General features: G+C 32.1%; 3 protein-coding genes across 3 annotated transcripts; 2 read left to right on the top strand and 1 right to left on the bottom strand.

Moving 5' to 3' along the window:
• Positions 1-804: 804 nt before the first annotated feature.
• On the top strand, positions 805-1,430 carry LOC126773679 (uncharacterized). The gene has a single exon (XM_050494750.1). It carries the CDS (start codon positions 935-937, stop codon positions 1,352-1,354), a length of 420 nt encoding a protein of 139 aa, XP_050350707.1. The 5' UTR covers positions 805-934; the 3' UTR covers positions 1,355-1,430.
• Positions 1,431-1,629: 199 nt separating this feature from the next.
• Positions 1,630-11,547, bottom strand: LOC126773676 (dynein regulatory complex subunit 2). Its single transcript, XM_050494747.1, has 9 exons — positions 11,413-11,547; positions 10,764-10,877; positions 10,191-10,329; positions 9,532-9,755; positions 5,043-5,240; positions 4,448-4,642; positions 2,879-3,031; positions 2,167-2,399; positions 1,630-1,903 (listed from the first exon to the last, which is right to left on the bottom strand). The coding sequence occupies exons 1-9, from the start codon at positions 11,545-11,547 to the stop codon at positions 1,771-1,773; spliced, it is 1,524 nt and encodes a 507-aa protein (XP_050350704.1). The 3' UTR covers positions 1,630-1,770.
• On the top strand, positions 6,082-9,480 carry LOC126773674 (general odorant-binding protein 71-like). The gene is made up of 5 exons (XM_050494743.1): positions 6,082-6,212; positions 6,355-6,816; positions 6,978-7,205; positions 7,275-7,401; positions 9,330-9,480. Exons 1-5 carry the CDS (start codon positions 6,135-6,137, stop codon positions 9,440-9,442), a joined length of 1,008 nt encoding a protein of 335 aa, XP_050350700.1. The 5' UTR covers positions 6,082-6,134; the 3' UTR covers positions 9,443-9,480.
• Positions 11,548-11,656: the final 109 nt, after the last annotated feature.

Genomic DNA, 11,656 nt, shown 5'->3' with positions numbered 1-11,656 from the left:
TTATTTATGCCATAGCATGACAGAATCTTATATTGCATTAAAATCCTGAAGATAATAAGATTTTCCAATTTTTATCATTCATAACCTATAATTATTTATCATGTAAGTGCTGCCAGCGTCAGCTAAAGAAAATGTCCCGATTTTCGATAAAAAAATATCGACTCGTAGACAATGCAAACAAATAAATATGTAGTCCAATAATAACCTAAACTGCTTCGTTATATGTAAATATGTTATTCTTATTTACGTTCTCTTCTTTATAATTTCCTAACGACAACATTATTTAACATTCTTCATGAATTTATAATATTATTACATTCCGAGTCGAGGTTAACATAATCTATGTGGCAACTATTCTTTAGTAATAATTTAATTGAGTGTTTTAGATTTCAACTTCTGAGGAGAATGCTAATCCAGTACCATATAAAGATGCTGAAGTACTATTGATAACGGAAACAAAAACAAACAATGCAACAGTTTTTGGGTGTAGTTGGAAAACAAAAAGATATTTTAATTAAAAAAAAGTGAAATAAATTTTAAAAAGTAAAATTTAATAAACTTATTTTGTTTTAATGAAATCCTGAAAATTATTTATCTCCCAAAACAGGGAATGCAGTTACTATGACAACATTATACGCAACATTAACAAACTATCTCTGTCTCAATCGCGGTTTCACGGCCCCTTGGTCTATTTGTTTCTCTGACTACGGATACGACTGATAAGGCTTTACCAACTGTTTATGTACTCTTATGATTGGTTGAAATTGTTTTTGTGAATTGTCAATGTCAAAATCATCAAATGACAAATATTAATTAACATTATTCAATGCGGATACCGATTAGAATGTTACAATCATAAAAATAACTTTAATTACTACTGTTATCAACAAAAAATAACTATTATTTCGTTGTTTTAATATTTTAATATATTAATATGGGAGATCGAGACGACTTTGAAGACCAACAATACCCAGATAACGACGAATTCATACCATACGTGACAGCCGGTAATTTAACTCATCGAAATGGCGCCAAAGTTAGCCTTTGGGGGAAAGTTACTAAAGTTTCAGCCAGCGAAGGTTTTTATGTAAAAACAGTTGATGACCAGGAAATACTAATAAAATTGAAAAAACCATTGAATGAACCTTTAGAAGGTTGGTACGAAATACATGGTGTATCGCAAGGTAAAAGTGTTGTTTGCGAAGAATATGTGCCATTCTCTGAAGAAATGACGAAGAATATTGATATTGAAGGTCACAAAAACTTGGCTAAATTGTTATCAGCACTCGACGATCCGTGGAACTTAGGTAACGAAGAATCGGGTGCTATGCTCGGCGTCACACCAATGGAATAACAACTTCTCTATGTTTGTAAAAATTGAAGTAATTGTTATTTTTAATAAATAAAAAAATATTTTGTTAAAATAGTTTATTGTTCATTTGATGTCATCATACATAATTTAATTATTAAGTTTATAATATTAATATATTTATAAAAGTACTGATTTATGCTTATAAAATTATCTATTTTTTGTACTTGTATCTGAAATACTATTTTAATTGAAACAAGATTCAAACTTATTTTATATATTAATATAAAGTTTTCAAAAATACACAGTACCTGATAAAATACACAGTATATGATAAACTGCCATGCAAAAATTATCATTTAAATTAAAATAACAATTGAATTAGTTAATATAACTTTATGAAATACTTGGTAATATGATTTATAATACCATCTACAAATATATAATGGTTATGAACAATTCTACCAGCAATGAACCCGAGGATAAGCTCGTACATTTCCCAATTCTTTTTTCTTCTTTTCTTGCAACTTAATTCTTTGTTCATGCATTACTGCATTCGACAGTGCTCCCTCTATGCAGGTCACTGGACGATTCCTGTTATAAATATTTCAAAATACATGTAGAGTATGAAATGTAAAATGTTATGAAAACTTTAAAATAAAAAAATATACTATTGAGGCTAATTTGGCTGCATTTATCAATATATGGTATATTTCTATTAGATAAAAAATTGCATCTTCCATAAGTATAAATCAAGAAGTGTTGATGGTTATAAATACAACATAACATCTATGTAAACTCAAATAGTATGTATGTATGTTTAATGAACGATTTTAATTTGCCAGAAGTCTACTTACAGTAGTTTTCCATTGACTTCTATCTTCGGCTCACTTTGGCACTTCACACTGAAGGGCCGGTCTTTCTCCCCTTTAAGGGCCAATTCTGTGAGATATCTCTTGATGTATTGTTTTAGTTGAATATTTTCCTTCGCCAATTTAGCTCTCTCTGTTTTAAGGCACATTGTCTGAACCTTAACTCTGTTCATTTTGAGTAAGAATTTGTCCATTTTCTTGAATTCCTTGCATTGTTCCTTAATTAAAAAAATGGTTAAATATTACTTTATTATTTAATTATATAAAATTATTGATATATGTATATATGTGTTACTCAAGTGATTATAGAATAAATAACTTATCAATAATATCAATGACATATATACTAATTTTGTAATGAGTACTCACTTGCTTTTTCTAATCTAATTACTGTTACTGCATTTATAACAGTTTTTTTGTTTTTTTTTTTTTTTTTTTTACTTTTTCATTCCCATATATAGATTATGTGATAAGTAGTTGCTTGTGCTGAGATATATACACTTATTTCTTTTATACAGACAAAAATGTTATGTAGTTCAGACGAAAAAAAATATTCTTAGGTAATACATTTTTTTAAGATAGTACCTAAATGTTTCTCTTTTTAAATTAGTTGTAGGTTAAAACACTCCAATATCTCTAATTCAAGCAATTTGAAATAACTAAATCGGACGCTTTTCCGAAAGCTACAATAACTTACAATCATATCATTGTCTAGTGCTTCGAAATCAGCAGATGTTATGTCGTCTTCTACATCTTCGAGGAACATGTGGTCCTTTTCTGTCTCGTATTTGCTGCAAATATCAGCCATCTGTTTGATTTTATGCAACATAGTCTCAACATTCTCGAGACGCTGAAAGATTGAAAATTGATAGCAATTCTTTTTTTTTCTTATATAGAATAGGAAGGCGGACGAGCATATGGGCCACCTGATGGTAAGTGGCCACCAAACGCCCTTAGACATTGGCATTGTAAGAAATGTCAACCATCGCTTATATAGCCAATGCGCCACCTACCTTGGGAACTAAGATTTTATGTCCCTTGTGCCTATAATTACACTGGCTCACTCACCCTTCAAACCGGAACACAACAATAACAAGTACTGCTGTTTTGCGGTAGAATATCTGATAAGTGGGCGGTACCTACCCAGACGAGCTTGCACAAAGCTCTACCACCAGTTTCTTTATTATTAACGTCAGATTTTTGGTATGTCGTTTTAATAACAATTACAAGTAAGTAAGTATTTTAATGATAATTTCTGACATCGCCATTGATATTGAAAAGGATGTGTACATCTTGTTGCCTTTCCATCTTTAATCATAAAATAACTAAAATAAGCCATATTTTCAATATTGAATCGCATAGTTTGACGAAACCTGGTAGAGATAAAGGAATATTAAAAATATCTTATCATTTATAGTTTTTAAATGATCTTATTTTCTATGGTTGTGGGTAAAATAATTGCGAAACACCAATATGCTACGCTTATCATTTCTGTGTCGTCAGGTTTTATATTTTGTCAAGTTTTCTACTGTGTAGGTTTCATTTACTATTTATGTTCCACGAATATTGAAGTATATAACTGTCACGAACAATATTTTTGTTCATGTGCAATTTCCTAGACCTCACTATTTGATAAAAATACTAATTGTAAAACGTGAACTAAAATTTATTTAAATTATTCTTAACTAAAGTCAAGTATTGAGTAGCTAGACCATTAGTTTTCAATTTACAATTTAAAAATTGCTTTGTTGCGATAGAAGCTTCATTTTGCTAGTAATCTAGAACACATTTGCAGTACTTCGATTGACTATACGTATGTATGACTACGGAGGCTTTAAGACTATATATATTGCAAGAATATTGATATGAATGAATTTGGTTATAAGGAAAAAGGAAAACAAAATAATGGTACATTATTATAACAATAAGTCTCTTATCATGATCATCTCTCTATGTATATAGAGTATCTATATACATACTTATTTATCACTGTTAGAGAATATAGCATAGAGTCTACTCACACATAGCCATCGAGCGTACTATTTAATCATTATCATTTTCACATAGACAATTACTTTTATTAAACTAGTTAAACATATTCCTAACAAATGGGTGGTACAGCTATTAGATGTGCAAAAAAGGAAAGTAACTACAAGTGTAACTGCGTATATGATAAAAGATAGAAATTACTGGAAGAGATAAACAGACACCGACCCGAAATCTATAGGACGGGGCACGCGGATGATAAAGTTGAGGACAATTTTACCTTTACAGCGTCCTGACTAGCGTCAACTAATACAGACAACATCTCGTCTTCTTTAGCCTTCGCTGTCTTAGTCTCCTTTTTCATTTGCCAGTATTTCTTCGCAAGTTCTTCCTTTTGTTTATTCATACGATTTAGCTTACAGCTCAATGTGGTTGTTGTATTGACCCATTCTTTTTGGAGATTCGATAGAATTTCCTGATTTTAGTTAATATAAAATAAAAAAAAAACTATTACTTTTATTCAACGGACGGTTAAAAAAGAGAACTATAATAAGAGTAAAATACATAAATATATATAAAAGAGTAAAACTGAAATTGATATATGCCATAAAAGGGCATTGTTAATGTAATAAGGCACTGTAAGATTCTTAAAGTCTTATTTTATTACATAAGTACTCATACATGTGTATCTTAAAGCAACTATATACTGGCAAATAATACTAAATAAACAGAAGCTATTATCTGAAACTTAAGTTTCGTTATTCCCTTCATCCCAACATTGCAGAATAACTATCGTCACCATTACTTATAGGAAAATAGGCCACAAATAGCTCACGTACCTTGATTCTATATTAATAAAATATTTTAAAACTTACTGTAGCCTGTTGAATTTGTATTTCATTTCTTGCTATATCCCGTTGATAAAAGTCATCCTTCTCAAGTAATGCGTTGTAGTGACTCATAATGGGATTGTGTTTCTCAAGATAAATGTCGTAAACTTCACGTAGCTTTGACCAGTACATATCTATCTCTAACTTCTTTGGCTTACAAAGCTGACGCATTTCTTCTTCATGCTAAAATGTTTATAAAATATAAATGTTTTTTACTTGATATAATTATATAAATATTTAAATCTGCAAAAAAATACACTTAAAAATAAATGTTTGCTGCGTGACCATCAAAAAGTTATGTAATTTGCGTGATTTAAAACAAGTGAATTCATATAAAACAACAGTGGACAATTAGCAAGTAGAGCTGCGAGGCAAAGCTAAATGAGATGCTAACAATGTATTCCATTACACATTGGCGTCATGTCAAGCTTCAAACAAGGTAATTTGGGATTGGTCACAGCACTCTTCCCGCAATTAATGTCACACAAGTTCCGGCACCCATGAATCACGACGGCCGTGACGGATTTGCGTTAATTCATCTCGTACATAAAAGGGTTCCTTTGAATTATTATTTTTTTAAATCAATTATCCAAATCTGACAAAACCTACATCCTTTTCCTAATATATCAGGAAATGGAATTAATTCAATGATCTCTAATTCTTTACTCGATTTAACAAATATATCTCAGAGTATTTCATATAAGCTAAAGATATACCTACTAGCAATGGATAATAAAGGTGGTCTTTGGTATATTATTTAATGATTTTAATGAAAAAATACTAAACTGTAATAAGCAAATAGTTCACAACTAAAGTTAAATTACATTATTCGAGTATATGTATTGTAGTACATGTTGGTATTGATCACGAATAAAACATTATTATTACTCATTCAATGATTCGTGTAATGAATATGAATTATTAGTTCATTAAAATTCATCACATCGTTTTGCTGACTCTACAAATTAATAAAGACATTTGAAATAATAATATACATCGAGTTAGTGGAGCGTATCTTGTTTATGTGTCCTATTTAACCTCATATACGATGATTCGCGCACGAACTATACCATTATTATGGCTGCAACATGTGGGAAAATGGGTCTTTGGAAGAAAAATGTCTTTTTATATTTTCTGTTTATTTCAAACTGCTTCGTAAGTATTCAAACTTCTAAAATCGTACAACTGTTACTATTAAATTTGTTATTGTCGTTATTATTCATAATTGTCTAAATTTATTATTCATAGTATTTTATAATAATAAGCTGTAACATAATATTATTTATAATTATAACAGGCACTGAATTGCCGGTCAGAGCGTCGTACAAAAGAGGATGAATTCAAAAGGGTTTTCAATAATTGCTTGAAACAAACGGAAAGAAATGGTAGTCGCCATTCCTCAGAAGATTGGAACAATCGAGAGTACAATCAAAGAAATCAATGGGACAGAGACAGTAATAACCAAAACAGGGATAACAGAATGGGAAATAGAGATGCAATAGAAGATAGAGACAGAAATTGGAATAATAGAGATGGTGAAACTGAAAGATACGATAGAAAGCAACATAGAGAAAATGTGAATCACAATGATAGAATGGATGACAGATATAATAGAACGAATGTTAGAAATAACAGAGCTAATATGAATGGAGGCGAAGGTGACAATAGTAAAGGCATAAACAGAATGATGAACAACCGTGCTCGAACTGAACAAATAAGTGGACGGGATGAGTTTTTACGGGATGAAGATTTTAGCGGAGTAAGTACATTAATTATTAATTTTAATTTGATTGGTCGAACCGTTGAAATATTTATCGTTAACAAGCTATCACAGTTTTTAATATAATAAGTATTCTTTGTTTTATTGAAAATAAATTTATTTCAAAGTTATTATGTATTACTACTATCAGTATTTTTTAGGACGTCACTATGACACACCATAATCACTATCCATCACAATCGCCGAGAAGATATAAACGTGAAAAGCGAGTAGACATGAACTCTGGACAGAGAAGCCAATATAATCCACATTCACAAAAATCTAATAGTCAGAGTAATCACTTTGAAAAAAGAAATTCGTCTAACAATTCCAGTAAAGAAATGGAAAGAGCTTGCGTACTTCACTGTTTCTTGGAAAATCTACATATGGTACTTCATAAATGACATACTCAATAATTGTTGAATGAATTTTAACTTTTTTTTCATTTTGGTTTTTAGACTGACGATAACGGAATGCCAGATAGGTATCTAGTGACGCATGCTTTTATTAAGGATGAGAAAAACGAAGATTTACAAGATTTCATGCAAGAATCAATTGAGGAATGTTTTCAAATACTGGATAATGGTAATCAGAATCTCTTTTCATAAATGTTGTCTTAATAATGTCCTTAGTCTAGTCTCTTTGGAAGAATATAGAGTAATTATAGTCAGTCAAATATATTATGATAGTTGTACTTCAAGATTATAAATACACTGGCCTCCAAAAAAATCGACCCACCTACATTTTTTGTAAAAAAGCTATCGTATGGTTTTAAACTACCACATATTTATATTTTTAAGATTGATAATGAAAAAATGCAATTGTAGGATTGTACAAAAACAGAAATAGTGCGCAAAAAATAGGTTTTTAGGTAAATATGTGACAAAACACGAAAACACAAAATTTTACGCAATTTTATTTTTTTGTGTACAAAACGATTATGCCGTTTGTTTTTAAATTTGGGTGCCTAAATCTTACTTTAATAGGGAGTGTTTCCTTCTCTTGACCTAATCACTGCCTGCATACGCCTATTAAGTGACCTGATTAGCTTTTTAATGTCTTCCTGTGGGGTCCGTTGCCATTCTTCAGTTAGGGCAGCTTCCAGTTGATTCAGGGTTTCTGGAATTGGATTTCGTGCTCGAACCGTACGTTTTAGCTGGTCCCAGAGGTGCTCTATCGGGTTTAAGTCCGGACTATTGGCTGGCCACTGCATAACTGGAATTTCGACTTCTCTGAGATAGTCTTTAACAATTCTAGCCACGTGAGGTCGTGCGTTGTCGTGCATAAGTTGGAAATTATCCCCAATATATCCAGCGTAAGGCATCACATGAGGCTCCAGAATGTCCGTTATGTAAGATTCAGCATTAACAGCACGATTACGGAAAAAAACCAGCTCTGTGCGTCCCGTCAAAGAAATACCTCCCCAAAACGTTGTAGAGCCTCCACCAAATCGGACTGTTTCTCGAGTGCAACACTGAGAGTAGCGTTCTCCTGGCCTTCGCATGACGTTACGTCGTCCATCAGAGCCTACTAGAGACATTCGGCTTTCATCACTGAACAATACTGTCTCCCATTGGTCCAGTGTCCAATCGACGTGCTGCCTAGCAAATTGTAGTCTTGCTTGTCGATGGGATGCTGTGAGTTTTGGTCCTGTTGCTGGCTTGTGAGGGGTGAAGTTTTGCTCTCGAAGTCTTCTTCTTACAGTATTTTCACTCACAGACACTCCACGACTTTCTCGGAGTCTACCTTGAACGTCAACAGCCGAAAGATGTCGGTTTCTTAAAGATGTCAAACCAATAAAACGGTCATCGGTCGGGTTCGTGACACGCCCCCTGCCAGATCCTGGTCTCCGGCGATACTCCCCAGTCTCCAAGTAGCGTTTGTACACTCTTCGCACTGCTGAACAACTTAATTTTAGTGTTCTAGCCACATTTCGCTGACTTAACCCCTCATGAATAAGAGCTACGACTTGAACAGCTTCTGCTTCAGTAGTATCCATTTTTTATGTTTAAACTTATTAAAATTATTGTTTCAACAAAGTTTCATACACTTAATCAATAATAAACATCGAACCGAGATGACTCCGCGTTAAGAACTGGAAATAAACTAACCATGCACTTTGCGCACAAAGTAACGTTTTCTTATCAATACTTTAAAAATATTCCAAATATCCTCAATAACACTTACAACTCCTCGAAATCAATATCAAGTGGGTAATAAAATGTTAAATGTATGTCCCATAAGTAAAACAATCCACCTAGGTCGTCGCATAGTTAAGATAACAACTTTGTAAGTAAAAAAATACGGGTGGGTCGATTTTTTTGGCGGCCAGTGTATCTAAAATGCGTTCAAACTATAGATCTATTCAACTGATAAGAACAATAAGCATTCAAAATTGTCAAAAGATTGATTGCTCCTTTAAACTGGAATATGACACTGTTAAATATTGCTCTTTAATAATATAATAAAGTATTTAGTAAGTAATTACACTAACTACCTTATTATCCTTTCAGAAAATACAGACGATAAATGCGAATTTTCCAAAAATTTATTGACTTGTTTATCAGAAAAGGGAAGAGCCAACTGTGACAATTGGAATGAAAAAACGGGGTTCCTCTTTGAATGATTGAAATAAAATCGTATGTACATCTATAATCTAAATAATAAATACAATTAAAGACCTACACCTACAAATGTTTTGTTCTTATGACGTACCTCAAGCCTAGAATCGTTTTTCTCCGTAGCGCTTTGTATTTCTTTTTCCTTTTTAAGTCCCTTAAAATCTCGATCTTGTATGTAAGTGATTAGAGTTAACTTGAACTCGGCTCTATCCTGATTATCAGTAATGTCTATATCTTCTTTATCCCAGTTTTCGAGAAAGTCGTTTTTTTGATGTTCGTATTCAACTTGTAGCTTATCAAGTCGTTGAGAGCCTATACCTGAAACGAAGGTATTTCTATGAAAAATAAATAAAATAAGAAACGAACTCAAATAAAAAATAAATAAAGATAGAATACTATACATATTAACTTAAGATAGACTGCTAAGAGCAATTTATTGATTGCTTTAAATCTTTCCTGAATTATATCAAATGATGAATGAATAAATCAATGTAGGTATATAGTAATATTATTTCAAATACAAATAAACAAAATTGTGGTTTAATAGTTACATAGTAGATAAACGATGTTGAGTGTAATATCATATCAGATTTTCGACTTTTGTTCGATCAGCTTTTAAAAGTGGTGTTTTTTATTGGGAAGTTCCCAATAATAATGGACCATAAAAAATAAGGACCATAAGGACTAATTCGAACTCACTCAGTATTTGAAGATAATAATTATATCTATTTTGATTATATTATTTGTATTTACTAAGAAAATAGCTTAATGTTTCCGTATGCGCCTGGAATGCACGGCGATGTTGTTCATCCGAGTCCTCGATGGCTTCCATCAATGAATTTAAAAGACGATTTTTTCGTTCCACCAAAAAGTTGAAGCTTGTGATCAGACCCTAGGAGGTGATAAATCGATATTATTAAATGTTGATGGTGATGCTCTTGGCCAATTTCTGCCGGGGTTGCCGTTTTATGGTAGACTAGTTAACTTCTCAGAGCCTAATATAGTGCAATAAGATAGCGCAGAACCAACGATTTTAATTCCTTTCCGTGGCACGGAAGTGTAAATTGGCAATTACCAAACTTTGAGCTCTTATTAAAAATTTCTTTGGGGATTGAACTCAGGATCTCGGGATCGGTAGCTTTATAAGTGATAGCTAAGTTAAATGCATCTAATTTAGGTAAAAAAATATATGTTAAAATCAACATTTCGTTTTTTTTAAATACAATTTACTCCGCCTCTTTTTTATTTTTATAAATCTTGATTTACCTGTTTTTCTTAAACATTTATTAGAAGTTTATTTTACTGGTAAATAATTCTATTATATACCTGTATGTCTGACGCCATTTGCTTGCATTTTACTTTGCGTAAAATATATCGCCATTCTTGATTTATCTTCGCTGTATTTATTCTTGCGTAGATTTCTTCTTTATCCAATTTATTCTGTAAAAATAATCTTCGTTAAGTAACATTTAAGTTTGACTGAGTTATTGTTTTTATTTTCCTACTGATTCGAATAGAGTTGTTTATATGTATTGGGAATATATCTAACTAGCTTAAAACTAGTAATTGCCTATGGGATTATGAAAATAACTTTACTTAAAATTAATAATTGTATATGGGATTGTGAGTACGCATAATTAGCAATGTATTTCCGACGAGTCGGTTGGCGTTGTTAGTAGATACTCGCCTTTCACGCCGAAGGTTGTGGGTTCGATTCCCACACAGGACAGACATTTGTGTGCATGAACATGTCTGTTTGTCCTGAGTCTGGGTGTTATTATATAATTATCTATATAAGTATTTATTTACAAAAGAAAAGTAGAATATGTAGTATATCAGTTGTCTGGTTTCCATGGTACAAGCTCTGCTTAATTTGGTATCAGATGGCCGTGTGTAAATAACGTCCCAGGATATTATTATTATGTATGAGTTGGTTTATTATTATAAATACGGTAGAGTGGTAAGGTTAGGTTACCTTAATGAATCTAGCGACCAGTTCTCGTTTCCTACGTCTGGCTTCCTCTTCGACGTCCGCCCGATGTTGCAGGTAGCGCGCACGCTCTTCGTCCGACATGCGCGCTAACTTGTTGACTTTACCCTTCTTCGGCATTTTGCTAAATAATATCTTTACCTGAAGAGATTTAAATAGAAAATATATGAAAGGAACATTTTTTTTGCTATTATAAGAAGGTACTTTCGTGGTATTAACAGAGGCAGCA

Source organism: Nymphalis io, chromosome 15 (assembly GCF_905147045.1).
Source record: "Nymphalis io chromosome 15, ilAglIoxx1.1, whole genome shotgun sequence".
Lineage (NCBI taxonomy): Eukaryota > Metazoa > Arthropoda > Insecta > Lepidoptera > Nymphalidae > Nymphalis > Nymphalis io.
The sequence above is the reverse complement of the archived record's forward strand: the minus strand, read 5'-3'. Positions and strand labels throughout refer to the sequence as shown.